At 35.6% G+C, this 16,505-nt stretch overlaps 1 protein-coding gene across 3 annotated transcripts in view; it reads left to right on the top strand.

Moving 5' to 3' along the window:
• The window catches only part of UCHL3 (ubiquitin C-terminal hydrolase L3), a 58,527-nt gene that overhangs the window by 6,836 nt on the left and 35,186 nt on the right, over positions 1 to 16,505 (top strand). For all 3 annotated transcript variants that reach the window (XM_033177544.1, XM_033177542.1, XM_033177543.1), the window contains 4 exons: positions 4,438 to 4,566; positions 10,357 to 10,513; positions 10,890 to 10,975; positions 13,122 to 13,169. In XM_033177544.1, coding sequence (XP_033033435.1) covers positions 4,438 to 4,566; positions 10,357 to 10,513; positions 10,890 to 10,975; positions 13,122 to 13,169 — 420 coding nt within the window. The remainder of the gene's footprint in view (positions 1 to 4,437; positions 4,567 to 10,356; positions 10,514 to 10,889; positions 10,976 to 13,121; positions 13,170 to 16,505) is intronic.

Below are 16,505 nucleotides of genomic sequence, written 5' to 3'. Positions count from 1 at the left end.
GAAGAATTTGTTATAATGTAGGAACAGGAATGAACAGTTTTTTAAGACAGAGAAGTCTAGTTTGTGTGCAGAAACCTGGAGGGAAGAGATGCTTATAGACACTTTGAAAACTCTCAGGAGTCCATTGTGGCCAAGTTAGAGAATAAAGTACCAGAAAGATACTCTGGGCAGAGAGAAATGAAGCTGGAAAAGTAAACAGGTGCCATAGTGTTCAGAGCCTTGCATGTGAATTCTGGCAGGGAACTTGAAAAAGCACTTAACCTCCCAGACGTAGTTTTCTTATTGCCTGGTAGAAGGATACACTGGGTTGAGTGCAGTGGTTCACACCTGGTGAGCACTTTGGGAGGCCGAGGCCAGAGGATTGCTTGAGTGTAGGAGTTTCAGAACAGCTTGGGCAACATAGTGAGATGTCTCTACTAAAAAATAAAAAAATTTAGCTGGCTGTGATGATACATGCCTGTAGTCTTGGCTACCTGGGAGGCTAAGGCAGGAGGATTCCTTCAGCTCAGGAGTTAGAGGTTGCAGTGAGCTGTTATTGTGCCACTGCACTCCAGCCTGGGCAATGGAGCAAGATGCTGTCTGAAAAAAAAAAAAAAAAGAAGATAAAATGAAACCTGCCTTGCCATGGCAGTAGAGGTGAAGGGGGTACTGCTCCTAGCGCCTCACATATAAGGGTCTCAAAACATATTTACAAATAATTTTAAATATTCTTTATCTGGTGAAGAAAATTGTCATTGGACCATGGAATAAAAAGAATAAGTTGACTAAAGATTTTTTAACAACCAAATATTATAATTTATTAATTATTTTTCTCAATTGGCCAAAATTTTAGAGGCCTTGTGAAAATTTGTTGAGTTAGAGGTTTTTTTGGTTATTTTATTACTCAGTATTTAAGTTTGAAAAGCCAGAAGACTGGTGTTAGAGGTTATGAAACCTTTTATCCTGCTTGATATGAATGGGATGCTTCTAATTAATTGTGTAGAGATGGCTTTGTAAATGCATGTATAGGTAATTATCTTTGTGAGTAGTCTGGAAAAATTTGGTATAGTTTTAAGACCATCATTTTGTGTTTTCTCCTAGTTTTGTAAATTTAAATAGAAAACATATGCATATCAGTTCTATAGATTTGTAACTTACAGCTACATATAATTATTGTAAAACTAATGCTTTTATAAAAATACTAGAAAATAAAAAGGTGGATTCACGCCACCCAAGCTAACTGCTAACATTTTAGAAAATTTCCTTCCTATCTTTCTGTATTTGCATATGATCATTTCAAACACGGGTTTTTTTTAATTGTAAAAGTAGGACATTTTAATGACTTTTTTTTTTTTTTTTAAAAGAAGTGGGTGGTAAAAGTTGACCCTCTTCTCTACCCTTTCTCCACTTCCCGGAGGTAGTCTTTATAGCTGCTTTCCTTCTTTGTGTTCAGATAGCTTCCAGTGAGCCTGACTTATGGCAATCTGGAGTCAGGATGTAACTAATATATTCAGTAGATATTAGTTGCATTAAACTTCTTTGTATCTATCTCATTTAATTGTTGATATGAGTAAAAAGTTAAAAAGCATGATTCTGGTTAAAATTTAATCAAGTTATGATTTTATCTACTATTTAATCATTCATTATGTCCTCAGTTTGATACTAATTGCTATCACTACAGTTGCTGCCTTTGGTTCCTAGTACTTTTTGCACTTGTTAGCTTTGGCTGACATGGAGTAGATTTGCAGTGAACTGATTTACAGTACTTGCTGATTTTGTCCATACCTTTCACTAAAATATTCTAACTGTGACTTTTAGTTTGCAGCACAGATGTAAAATTGCTCTGTTGTATGTACCATCTTGTTTTATAACTTTATTTTATTTTATTTTTTTTTTGAGGCGGAGTCTCGCTCTGTCGCCCGGACTGGAGTGCAGTGGCCAGATCTCAGCTCACTGCAAGCTCCGCCTCCCGGGTTTACGCCATTCTCCTGCCTCAGCCTCCTGAGTAGCTGGGACTACAGGCGCCCGCCACCTCGCCCGGCTCATTTTTGTATTTTTAGTAGAGATGGGGTTTCACCGTGTTAGCCAGGATGGTCTCGATCTCCTGACCTCGTGATCCGCCCATCTCGGACTCCCAAAGTGCTGGGATTACAGGCTTGAGCCACCGTGCCCGGCCCATCTTGTTATATAACTTTATAACAGGATGACTTTGGGGGTACATAAAATTAACAAATAAATTTAAATGATCTTATCAGGGTTCATGATACTTTCCCTTAAAAGGCATATTTAGGTAGTCTTCAGATTTGATAAATGAATGCTAGGGGTTTTAGATTAGGAGCCAAATGTATCTTTTCTATTTTTCTTCATTATACCAAGGCTTCACTGATGTATATAGACATACAGATGGCTAGGTTATCTACTAAAGTAGAGATGTAATCTTTAGTTAGTTCTAGAAATATAACTTGGGTGTCTGTGATTCAGCCATGTACAGTGCTAGGCAATGGAATTAAAAATATTGAATAAGACACAGTTTTTTCCTTTGACTTTGCAGTTAATTTTTATCCTTTTTGGTTTTTCTATAGAATTGAATACTGAAAAAGCATAGACTAGGAAGTATGGAGGAAGTAGAGAAAGGAGGAAGAAGTAGTTTGAAGTGCTTTAGTGAACTATAAATAGAATCAAAGTGAAGAGTGGATATAACAGAGGAGCCCGTTGATCTCCTCAACCCTGGACTCTTACGGGGCATGTGACTTGTTGCAAGAATGAACCTAATCTATGCTGAACACATTCTTCTAAGAAAGTTTTTATAAATCAGTACATTTATTATTAAACATACCTAGAAACTTATTTTTGACCAACGATATGATTGGCAAGTAAATTATCTTCTACAAACAGATAAATGAAGGGGTAAGGACAGTTGCCCTTTAAACAGGAAGGTCTTGTCTTACAAACTCAAATGTGTTTGAGATGAATAACACTGTTTATATACGTGTCATGGCTTCCACTGGTTTTGCAAGACCTCATTTGATGATCTAAGTACATGTGATCATTCTTCACTGAGAAATGCCTATGGCACCTTTTTTGTTTGTTTTTAATTTCAAAATTTCAGATGTTAGACCAGCAAATACTATAATGTGTTCTTGAGGTAAGATACAGTGATGCATTTTTAATATGATTTTTGTTTCCTCTATTCCTTTTTTCTGTCATCTAACACTTATTTTGTAATGATGTATTTTAAAAAATTATCAACTTCTGGCCGGGCGTGGTGGCTCAAGCCTGTAATCCCAGCACTTTGGGAGGCCGAGACGGGTGGATCACGAAGTCAGGAGATCGAGACCATCCTGGCTAACATGGTGAAACCCCGTCTCTACTAAAAAATACAAAAAACTAGCCCGGCGAGGTGGCGGGCACCTGTAGTCCCAGCTACTCGGGAGGCTGAGGCAGGAGAATGGCGTGAACCCGGGAAGCGGAGCTTGCAGTGAGCTGAGATCTGGCCACTGCACTCCAGCCCGGGCGACAGAGCGAGACTCCATCTCAAAAAAAAAAAAAAAAAAAAAAAAATTATCAACTTCTTTCAATATAAAGTTATTAATTTATTGTGAAAATGACATCATTCTCATTTTTTCTCTATGTGATAGATTGTCTGACATTTTATTTTCCTGTGACATCTTAAGAATTGTAGACAAGCACTAATCTTTTGTTACAGTTATTTTGCCAGATATAAGGGAGGCAATGAAGTTAAGTAGGTTTCATTGTGTAGTAGAGGTCAGGAAGCCAGTAGTTTACTTCCTATATCAAGCATTTTCTGTTGTTCATACAATGCATTAGATGCATTTTTGGCTTATATTACCCTTTGCTCATTGATGCAGCTCATGGCTATCAATCTGTCTTTAAACCTTAGACATCATTTTTGGTAAATAGGATAAACTATGTTGATTTTCTGATAAAATATTTATTTATTTACTGTAACTTAAATGCCTCTCCTTAAAAACCAAGTGCTGGAAATGAGTTTAACATATCAACCAAGCCAACTTGTATGTATTTGATGAAGTCCAGGCTTATTAAATTCAATTCCAAAGAAATGGAGTTTGAAAAAAGAGGTTTTATTTCACATGTTGTTAATTTTAAATGTTTGTTATGTGCTATAAATAAATGGCTATCTCTTCTCACCCTATTCATAGAAAATCTGCTTTACTACATTCTTCCCCTCTAGTTTTGTTACAGTATAATTGACAAAAATTGTACATATGTAGAGTGTACATTGTGACGTTTTGATATGTGCTGCTTTACTGCATTCCTACTGAATGTTGGTTACATTTGTATTTTATCCCCTTGTATGTATTAGATATAGAGTACATATTTGTTGATCATTTCCCTTTTAACACTATGTATAGTATACTAGTTTTCTTTTACCAACTAACGTTCCATTGTTTTCTTTTTCTTTCTTTCTTTTACCAGTTTCTCAAACAATTAGGTCTGCATCCTAACTGGCAATTCGTCGATGTATATGGAATGGATCCTGAACTCCTTAGCATGGTACCAAGACCAGTCTGTGCAGTATTACTTCTCTTTCCTATTACAGAAAAGGTAATTGTTAAGTAAAATAGAAAGTTTCTGGTAAATACAATTTTTGTTTTTGTCTTATTTTTTGAGCCAGGATCTCACTCTGTTGCCTAGGCTGGAGTGCAGAGATGTAATCATGGCTTACTGCAGTCTCAACTTCCCAGGCTCAAGCGATCCTCCTACCTTAGCCTTTCGAGTAGCTGGGACCACAGGCATGTTCCCCCACACCTAGCTAATACTTGTATTTTATTTTGTAGAGCAGGGCCTCACTGTGTTGCCTGGGCTGGTCTCCAACTCCGGCTCAAGGGATCCTCCTGCGTCGATCTCCCAAAGTGCTGGACTTATAGGCGTGAGCCACTGTGCCCAGCCCAATTTCTTTTTCTTCTTTTTTTAAATTTACAAAGTTTTTGATAAATACAATATTTAAGAACAAATGATCCCCTTCTTGCATAAAATTAGGCAATCTAGGCAGTGAAGAAATCTTAAAAATGTTTTTATTAAAGAGATGATATTTAGATTTTGATACAGTAAAGTCCTAGGTTAGTGCTTTAAGCTTGGTTGGTTTTCTTCTTTTATAAAATTGTGTTTGCCTCAGCTGTGTTTTGATGTCACATGTAATCACATTGTGATTTATATATTTTAGAAATTTTAAATACTAGAATAAACTTAAATACAGTTTTTTCAATACAAATAAAAAAGGAATCTCCTTTGTCTATTTTAAGTTGGTAGAGGAAACTGATACTATGGGTTGCATTACTTTCAAAATAAACTTGAATGGGAATCACTAAGCTTAAATACATTTTAACTGGCAGATTTGGGGTGTGTTGGGGATTATAAAAAGCTATTTTTTGAGCTCTGTATTTAAATTCAAGTCTACATATTTGAGTCCTTTTTTCTAGAATGATGTGTGTGTGTTTCTGTGTGTGTATATATGTATATGTATACATATATACACACACACATATATATGCATAGTGGAGCCAGAACTTTTGAGTGCATTTTATAATAGATTTTGAGGCTATATCCTTCTGATTTTTATTTTTGAAATTAGAAACAGTAGGATGATTGCAGTAGTTATGAAAAAATGAAGAAGTAAGTGGGACGATGTGAGAGAAATATGTTGATGATTTGGCATATTTGTGCTCAGGTCATCCTATTCTTCAGGACTAAATGGAGCCAAATCCCACAGGATTTAAGACTTAGACTTTGCTTAGTCCTGGAAATTCCTGGATCATTTTCTTTATGCCATAACAAATTAGCTTCAATTCAAGGTAAATTAAATAACATTGAAAATTTTCTCTCTTCTACTTAAGGGCTCTACAGAACAAATTATTCAGTAAAAGAAATGGTATTTCTTTGCATTTGCTATTCATAGTAGAGAAATTTGGAGTTAGGAATTTCTTAGTGATTGTCTTGTATTAGACCACCTCTACACAATGGTAAGGTTATGATTATTGACATTTGTAGAAGAGTTAAGACAAGAACTTAAGTTTACTCTTTTTTAATCCAATGTTATTTTTACCTTTTTTGATTACAAAAATAAGCCAACAGATAACTATCCCAGGACCCCAATTGTAATGAACAGTAAATAATTGAAAAAAAAATCAGTTGCCTAAAGCTTAGGGTTTCTTAGCTGATGTGATACAAATAGAAATTTTGTCTGAATTGGAAATTTCCAAACCATTGGTTTTTTATGACATTTTTTGTAAAAAATAAATTAAATTTGATCTCTTTCAGTTAGTGAGTCATCAGTATTAAAAAGGCATATTATCCTTATTAATAGGATTTAATTTAGTAGAGTATCAGAGCTAAAAAACTTTCAACTCCCTGTTGAAAGGAAGAACACAGTTCTAAAGTATTGCATAAGTAAATTTGTTCTTACATAAGTAGAAAATTTATGTAAGTAAATATGTAAGTAAGCATAAATACTTTACTTATATAACTATAATAACTTATAAGTAGAGAATATAAATAGCATGTACCACTTTTAGATGTCTTACAGTTTTGTAGATCTCTATTTCAGCTTATAGGTGATATGTTGCAAAGTTATTAAGAGGCTATCTAGTGCATTCTTTAGGAGCCGCAAAGTGTTTGTCTTTGAAGTTCCAATTTAGAAATTGAATATGTAGTTGTGAATGACTTAAGCAAAGGAACTGTCATGGGTACCTCATTACCCTTTATGTATGTATGTATGTATGGTATGTATGTATATATTTACTTATTTTTTGAGACAGCATCTCACTCTGTTGCCCAGGCTGGAGTGCAGTGGCGCGATCTCGGCTCACTGCAACCTGTGCCTTCCAGGTACAAGTGATTCTCCTGCCTCAGCCTCTGGAGTAACTGAGATTTCAGGCATGTGCCACCATACCTGGCTAATTTTTTATATTTTTAGTATAGACAGGATTTCACCATGTTGGTCAGGCTGGTCTCAAACTCCTGACTTTGAATGATTTGCCCACCTTGGCCTCCCAGAGTGCTGGGATTATAGGTGTGACTTATTACCCTTTAAAGTCAGTCATGGTGGGTTTTTAAAAATAAATTTTATTGTGTATATTTGAAGTTTACAACATGATATAGGATTCATATACATAGTAAAATAGTTACAGTAGTGAAGCAGATTAACGTATCTATCATCACAGTTACTTTTTTTCTGACAAGAGCAGCTAAAATCTACTTATTTAACAAAAATCTCTAATGCAATATAATTTTATTAACTAGTCTTCCTGTTGTACATAAGATCTCTAGACTTGTTACTTGTTTTTCCTACACATCTGCTATTTTGTGTCCTTTGACCTACATCACATTACCTCCCTGCCAACCTGTTTCATTCTGTGTATTTGACCTTTTAAAAAAAAAAAAAATTCCACGTATCAGTGATATTATACAATATTTTTCTTTCTGTGTCTGGCTTATTTCACTTAGTATAATGTCCTTCAGGTTCATCCATGTAGCAAATGCTAGGATCTCCTTTTTTTAAGGCTGAATAATATTTCTGTGTGTGTGTGTGTATATGTGTGTATGTGTGTCTGTATGTATACCACTTTCTCCCAACCAACTACTAACCAGGTCCAACCCTGCTTAACTTCTGAGATCAGACGGGATTGGGTACATTCAGGATAGTATGGTCGTAGACTATACCATGTTTTTATCCATTTAACCATCTATGGACATTTGGGTTGTTTCCATATCTTCACTATCGTAAGTAATGCTGCAGTGAACACGGAAGTGCGGATATCTTTACAAGGTAGGGATTCATCTCCTTTACAAGGTGATTTGTCTCCTTTGGATATGAATTGCTGAGTCATATGGTAGTCTATTGTTAATTTCTTTTTTTTTTTTTTTTTTGAGATGGAGTCTTGCTCTGTCGCCCAGGCTTGCAGTGGCTGGGTCTCAGCTCACTGCAAGCTCCGCCTCCCGGGTTCACGCCATTCTCCTGCCTCAGCCTCCCAAGTAGCTGGGACTACAGGCGCCTGCCACCTCGCCCGGCTAGTTTTTTTGTATTTTTTAGTAGAGACGGGGTTTCACTGTGTTAGCTAGGATGGTCTCAATCTCCTGACCTCATGATCCGCCCGTCTCGGCCTCCCAAAGTGCTGGGATTACAGGCTTGAGCCACCGCGCCTGGCCTGTTAATTTCTTTAGAAATCTCCATACTGTTTTTCATAATGGCTGTACCAATCTGCATTCCGACCAACAGTGCACTTGGGTTCCCTTTTCTCCACGCCCTCACCAACATTTATTATTTCTTTTTGATAATTGCCATCAATGATAGTGGGTTTTCTTTTTTATTATTGTTGTTGTTTGTTTTGAGACAGAGTCTTACTCTGTTGCCCAGGCTGTAGTGCAGTGGTGCGATCTCAGCTCACTGCAACCTTTGCTTCCTGGGATCAAGCAATTCTCATGGCTCAGTCTCTGGAGTAGCTGGGATTACAGGCATGTGCCGCCACGCCTGGCTAATTTTTGTATCTTTAGTGGGGACGGTGTTTCACTGTGTTAGCCTGGCTGGTCTTAAACTCCTGACCTCAGATAATCCACCTGCATCAGCCTCCCAAAATGCTGGAATTACAGGTGTGAGCTACCGTGCTCGGCCAATGATAGTGTTTTGAATATGTTCTTTGTGATAGTGCAGTCCAGCCAGTAAATCATAGGCAAAGAGGCTATAAATTTATTTCTCTATGATGTTTATGTCTCTTGGCCTTAAGATTTTTTACTTTTTGATCTATAATTTCTTTTTTTTCCTTTACTTGCTTTGTATCATTTTAGGACTTTTTTCCTACACATTACATCTTGAAATTATCAAATCTTATTTTACTTTGTCATCAGGAACATTAACAACAGACTAAGCTGTAGAACTGTAAACTTTTCAGCATAAGATCGTAATATACTGAATCTTTCTAGTTTTTTATCAAACTTACTTTTCATTCTGAAAATGTTACTTGAAATGTAATTTAGAACCACAGTAATAAAATTCATATTTTGAACATAGATACATTTGTTGTTAGAAGCAGTTTATTATTTTTTTCTCCTATAGGCAAGAGATTAAAAAAAGCAGTTTCTTAACTACTTGTAGGTTTGCTATAGACATCGTTTGTTTCTTTTATTGCAGGGGATCAGGAAAATATTTCTGTAAGACTAGATAGTAAATATTTTCAGCTTTGCAGGCCTTAAAGTCTCTGTTGCAACTATTTGACTTTGCCTTGTAAACAGCCATAGACAATACATAATGAAATTTTACTTAAGAAAAGAGGCAGTGGGCCAGATTTGGCCTGTAGTCTGTCATTTGCTGACCCCGTTCTATTAGAAGCAGAAAGTTATGGGAAAACTATAAACAAAACAATAAAATCATCTTTCTTCTTCCCACCTCACCAATTTTTTAACCTTTTCGCTATTTTTTACTCTTTCTTACTATTAGGAAACTGAGATACAGAGACATTAAGTAATTTGCTAAAGTCACACAGCTAATAACAGCTGAGCCAGGATGTGGGCCCAGGCAGTCAGCTGTAGAGCCCACATTTTTGATGCTTATTATTATACTCTATTGTTTTTATAACAAGTTATTATAGATAATGGTTAGGGTCAGTTATAGATTATATAATGTGAATTTTATAAATATGCTATGATTTTCCAAAAGGAAAAATATTTTTGCCAATGATAAACAATATAGAAATGTAACAATTAGCAAATAAAAGTTCTCTAGTAATCTCTTGGCCCAAAGATAACCTCTATTAAGTTTTTGCATACCCTTTCAGACTTTCCAATCTGTATATACATATTTTAAAAACATAAATGGGAATTGTTATTAATACATACTGGCCTATAACCATACTTAGTTGTGGACAAAGTTCTAAATCAGAATATGTAAATCTAGTGTGCTTTATAGTATTCTATTATGATATGCCATAATATATGTTACCCAAATCTCCATTGACGGATATTTAGAATTTTTTCCAGTTTTGTGCTCTTAGAACTATATATATCATTTTAAAGATTATGTCTTAGACCAATTTCCTACAAAGGAAATTGCTTATTGCAGTGTATGAGAATTTAAAATGTTAATACATATTGCCATATGCCCAGTAACATGATCGTACAAGTATATGCTTTTAATAATAGCATTGGAGAATGCCTTTTTGCTCATACCTTCACCATCACTGGCTATTTTCAATATTTTATCAGTCTGGTAGGTGATAAATTAATTATTTTAAACTCTTTTATAAAAATATTTTTTATCATTTATATTTTTTCTTTTACAGTCTGAGTTTTTTAATGTTATTTTCCACATATACACTATTGACTTTTTTTTTTTTTTTTTAACAGTATGAAGTATTCAGAACAGAAGAGGAAGAAAAAATAAAATCTCAGGGACAAGCTGTTACATCATCAGTATATTTCATGAAGCAAACGATCAGCAATGCCTGTGGAACAATTGGACTGATTCATGCTATTGCAAACAATAAAGACAAGATGCACTTTGGTAAATGATTTTTCATTACTGCATTCTTTTTGCCCTTAATATATAAGTTACTTTCATTGAGCAGTAGGTGGTGCCCTAATTCTTTCTTCAAAGTATAAAATAAAGCATTCCCCACTTCTTTTATGATGGGAATGTATATACTGTAAGAAGAAATATTAATCCTTCTTATTCTTTTATATTGTTCACTAATAGAGGTTAAACAAATGAACAAATATTAATAATGTAAGGCTTATCATTTATAACATGATCCTTACATTTCTAACTTACCAGTGAAATAATTTAACCTGAAGAATAGTAGCATACTTCTAGTATTTTCATATATTGGTCTCTCTGCTATATCAAGCCTTTTTAATTTTATCTTCTTTCATATTCTCAGAATCTGGATCAACTTTGAAAAAATTCCTGGAGGAATCTGTATCAATGAGCCCTGAAGAACGAGCCAGATACCTGGAGAACTATGATGTCGGTACCTTCTTTCTGTTTTGATCTCATATGTGGACAAAGTTCTGTGGGATTGTAGATGTGTTTGGGGGTTTTGTCTTGAAACCATAGTTTTGAGCAATTATGGATTTTATTGTATCCATTAAGAAAGGCCTTTTGTACTTTTCAGATAACTTTGAAATATCCATAAATGCTGATAAGTTGACATTTCTTTTCTGTGTTCAGAGCTGACTTAATGGATAAAAGCAGTTGGATTTACAAATTTTTTTTTGAAATGGAGTCTTGCTCTGCCACCCGGGCTGGAGTGCAGCAGTACCATCTCTGCTCACTGCAAGCTCTGCCTCCTGGGTTCAAGCAATTCTTGTGCCTCAGCCTCCTGAGTAGCTAGGATTTCAGGTGCGTGGCACCACACCTAGCTAGTTTTTCTATTTTTAGTAGAGACAGGGTTTTGCCATGTTGATTAGGCTGGTCTCAAACTCCTGGCCTCAAGCAGTACCTCCACCTCGGCCTCCCAAAGTGCTAGGATTACAGACATGAGCCACCGTGCCTGGCCGTGATTTACAAGTTAATAAAATATCTTATGATTGACTATTCCTTACCATTCCCTCCCTAAAATACATATATACCTGCCAGTACGCTGTGTATCTTTTACTGGGAATTTGGAACAAGGCTGAAGATGAAAGGAAAAAGCAAAGGTTTAAAGGTAGACGTTAGACCATACTGTGGCTATTTTATCAATATAATAACCAGGCCACATAAACTAGGGTATATATATAATGTAGGTTATATTTAATTCAGGTAATAGTGACTGTACCACTTCATATAACTGTTCTGAAATTGTTTTTAAAATTTATTACTTTTGGAATCAATTTTTCTTTTGAAATCTTTTGACTTTTTAATAACATTATTAAATAGATTATAAATTCTTTGAAATTAGGCATATAGTCTACAAATTATTTGACTAGAACAATGCTTTATGTAGAATTTGTGCCTGATAAATTAATTGGTTTGATTATGTTTTTATGCATTCCAATATACTTTGAGAATTTTAAATTGTTTTTTTCTTTAAAAAAAACTGGAGACTTCATAAAACATCTTTTATTATACATAAAAATTAACAACATGAAAATCAGTAATCTTACTAATGAGAGGTAGATAAAAAAATAATATTTTTTAGGGAGTGTATGTATATACACAGTTTTTTAAACAAGAATTTGATCATACTGTAATACTGTTTTATAACTTGCTTTTTTCACTTATCACAAACGTATTGCATACCAGTAAGTATATATTTGATATTATTTAATGGCTGCATAGTTTCCATTATGTAGTATTGTATTTCACCAATAAATTATTGTTAGAAATTTAATAGTTTTTCTTCTTTTTCACTATTTTAATAAATACTACAAGGTACATCATTGTAGCTAAATCTTCGTAAATATCCTTAATTATATATAATTATGTAGAATTTTATGTAAATATATAAACTCCTAGAAGAGAAATTGCTGGATAAAATAGTTTGCATGTTTTTAAGGCTTGGATATTTATTTATTGCCAAATTGCTGTTTATAAAGATTGTACTTTCACCTGTAATTTACTCTTGTGCCCATTTCTCTGGATGTTTGCAAATAGTGGGTACTGTAAGAGTGGTTTATTTTTTAGTTCAGGAAACTAAATTCTGTAGCTTCTGATAAATGCATGAGTTGTGCTCCACATTTCTCAATTGCTGACTGAAACTGCATGATTAAGCATAAATACAGCCAGAGCTGCAGAGGAGCATGGAACCTGGAGAAACAGATGAGATAAGCTTCTTTAGTCTCTATCTGTGAAATGCTTACTTTATTCTAGTCTCAATTGAATAAAGTGTTAAGTGTTAGTTCTAACAACTGAATAAGTTAAATGGCCCCTACTTACAGCCTGGAAATTACAAATAATCAGATATTCAATTTCCTAAGTTTTCAGAGATTTGTGGGTTACACAGTACAGTAATTCATTTGATTACCCAGATATCATTCTTAAATATCTAGTACTAAGCTGTTCTTAAATTTCTTTCAGTTTGTTGTTTCTTTTAGAAGACTTTAGGTGTTAAAATTTAGCTTTGTTGTTTTCATTTAAAAAGTTGGGTATAGTCATTTTTTTCCAATGAATACCTTTATTCTTATTACAGGCCATCCGAGTTACTCATGAGACCAGTGCCCATGAAGGTCAGACTGAGGTATTTCACATTTTTTCTAAATTTTTCTTGCTATGTGTAAATTTAACCATAGTATTATTATTATAGGACATACAGTTTTAGATAGTTACCTGGCGTTTTGTTTTTTCCTTTGAGAGAATTTGCTTAAGCAAAAGCAGTAATAAAGTAGCAAAAGAACATGTTTTGACAAACTGTTAAGATGCTGCTGTCTGCTGTTTCAGTTCATCTAATCATTTAGAGATAATGCAGATTGTGTGCTGTTCGTGCGGCTTACACGGTGGCCTGTGTCTTCCCTATCAGATTCCTTTGACTTCCAACTGTTTTGAGACAAATACCTGCACTATTGTACAGTTAAGTAGCCTGTGTCTTTATTATGTCCTGCTTCCAGCAGAAAACCACATCATTTTCTTTGCTCAATAAATTTGTTTGAGGGTAAAGTAATGATCTTTACCATCTTAACCGTGTTAGCTAGTTCAGCTGGGTTGATTTTCCTTTCCTTCTCTTGCCTCTTTTTTCATTTATTGGTTTCTTTCGTTTTTCCTTCCATCTTTTCTTTCTTGCCTTCCCTCCAGCCCTGGCTCTGTCACTCTAAGAGGAAGTTTGCCAGAAGGTATTTTAGTCAAAAATAATTTAAAGCTGTTTGGTATGTTTATAGCACATTTAAGGGTTAATACCAGAGAATTAGAGGTTTTCTTCTTTCTTATCCCATATGTGACTCGAAACCCCACTTTTTTTTTGTGAGACGGAGTCTCACTCAGTTGCCCAGGCTGGAGTGCAGTGGCATGATCTTGGCTCACTGCAAGCTCCGCCTTCCAGGTTCACGCCATTCTCCTGCCTCAGCCTCCCGAGTAGCTGGGACTACAGGCGCCCACCAGCACACCCGGCTAATTTTTTTGTATTTTTAGTAGAGACGGGGTTTCACCATGTTAGCCAGGATGGTCTCGATTTCCTGACCTCGTAATCCTCCCGTCTCGGCCTACCATAGTGCTGGGATTACAGGCATGAGCCACCACGCCTGGCCGAAACCACACTCGTTCATGTAAAAGAGGGCATTGCCTTTATACTTTAAAAAAAACTTGAAAAAATATTTGATTTAAAAATCATTGATTTTGGCTGAGCATGCTGACTCACACCTGTGTAATCCCAGTGCTTTGGAAAGTTAAAGCAGAAGGATCACTTGAGGCCAGGAGTTTGAGACCAGCCTGGGCAACATAGCAAGGCTCTGTCTCTAGAAAACGTAATAAAAATTAGCCAGGTGTGGTGGTGCACGCACCTGTAGCACTAGCTACTAGGGAGGCTGAGGTGGGAGGATAACTTGAGCTCAGGTTATAGTGACCTGTGATTGCACCATTGCACTCCAGCATGGGGGACAGAGCAAGGCTCTGTCTCTATAAAATATATATATATATAGGTTGCTCTTAGGCGCTGCTTTCAAAGGTGTGGATTATTGTTTTTGACTAAGTTTATCCATATGCACACACATAAGAGGCCCGTCTAAATGTTTTTAACAGCAGATTGGAAATTCATGAAATGCTGTTTTGTATTGCTTTATATGATCCTGAATATAATAATAATCTTTACTATGCTTTGATTTTTTGTTTGCAAATTTATAGTGTTAAAATTGGTGATGATGAGGATCAGCATAAGTTTATTGTTAAGATATGAAGACAATTACGGCCGGGTGCAGTGGCTCACGCCTGTAATCCCAGCACTTTGGGAGGCCGAGATGGCAGATCACGAGGTCAGGAGATCGAGACCATCCTGTCTAACACGGTGAAACCCCGTCTCTACTAAAAATACAAAAATTAGCCGGGCGTGGTGGTGGGCGCCTGTAGTCCCAGCTACACGGGAGGCAGAGGCAGGAAAATGGCAAACCCAGGAGGCGGAGCTTGCAGTGAGTGGAGATCGTGCCACTGCACTCCAGCCTGGGCGACAGAGCAAGACTCTGTCTCAAAAAAAAAAAAGAAAAAAAAAAAGATATGAAGACAATTACTTGTAATAAAGCAATTAAATGCTTTAATACATATTAACTACAAAAAATATTTATTTTTGCCATACTTCTTTTGCCCCCTTTTTGGAGTTTTGTCCAAATTATGGATTTACATTTAAACTTCTTTTTAAATGATCTTCATGTCTCTTTTTTCAGACCTAACCGCCTTCATTCTTTCCAGTCTTGGATGCCTGTTAGACATCATCTGAATGACCCACTGTATTTTAGAATGCACTTTTGTTTGAGCTTATTATCTACATCTTAAACTTTTTCTTCCCTTTATTGTTTCTGTTTCTTCCAGTAGTTCCACCATACTTTTTCCCACTGTAACTAATCTAGTACAAATTTGTTAACTTCTGGTTTAGAAGATCTGCTTTTTATGCAGATTCTCAGTTTTTATTCCAATTCTCATTCATTTTCACACCATTCTGCTGGATTCCCTTTCCCGAAGTGTACCTGAATCAGTTGACTGCTAAAATTTTTCTAGGGGTTTCCTAGTGCATACAGCAGTAATTCTCAAGGTAGAATGCAGATAGAAGTTAGAATTTTCTGGAGGGCTTTTTTACATTACTGTGTACTCCCATAAGAATTAATCTTTTCTGCTCCTTTCCCATCTCCCACGGTTTAGAAACACTACTGGAGTGAGCCATATTTTTTCTATATATTATAACCCTAAAATGTGTCGGAGTGAAAAAAAACAGTGTTTGAGAATATGATTGCTCAAGCCTGTGCAGTCAGTTCCAGGCTCTTTAACCTAGCTGCATTCAAGGTTTTCCTAACCCTGTCTGTCTGTCTTTCTTGCTTGCTTTCTTCCTTTCTTTCCTTTCTTTCTTTACTTTCTTTCCTTTCCTTCCCTTCCTTCCCTCCCTTCCTTTCCTTCCTTTCTTTCCTTTCTCTCCTCTCCTCTCCCCTCTCTCTTCTCTCTCCTCTTCTCTTCTTTTCCCCTCCCTCCCTCCCTTTTTTCTTTCTTTCTTTCTTTCTTTCTTTCTTTCTTTCTTTCTTTCTTTCTTTCTTTCTTTCTTCTTTCTTTCTTTCTTCTTTCTTTCTTTCTCTATTTTAACTTGTCTTTCTAACTTTAAGTATTCCTTTTTAGCCATCCCTTATTTCCTTATTGTATTATTGCTATTCTTCTTGCAGTACTGTTTCTGAAAATATTCTTTCCCTCAATCTCTTGCACTTCTTACTTCTATCCATTCTTCAAGACTCGCCTTAGTATGATCTTCAGCATGAAGCAGTTCCTGATTATGAGAACTGGATGTATTTTATCCTTTATATGAACTCTTTATATGACTACTCCAACTATTTGCATTTTAGCTACTTCATATTCTCTTTCATTTTTTAAGATGTGCATTTTTTTTCACATTTTA

Source organism: Trachypithecus francoisi, unplaced genomic scaffold, assembly GCF_009764315.1.
Source record: "Trachypithecus francoisi isolate TF-2019V2 unplaced genomic scaffold, Tfra_2.0 Lachesis_group18, whole genome shotgun sequence".
Lineage (NCBI taxonomy): Eukaryota > Metazoa > Chordata > Mammalia > Primates > Cercopithecidae > Trachypithecus > Trachypithecus francoisi.
Note: the sequence above shows the minus strand (reverse complement) of the source record. Positions and strands in the feature narration are given on the sequence as shown.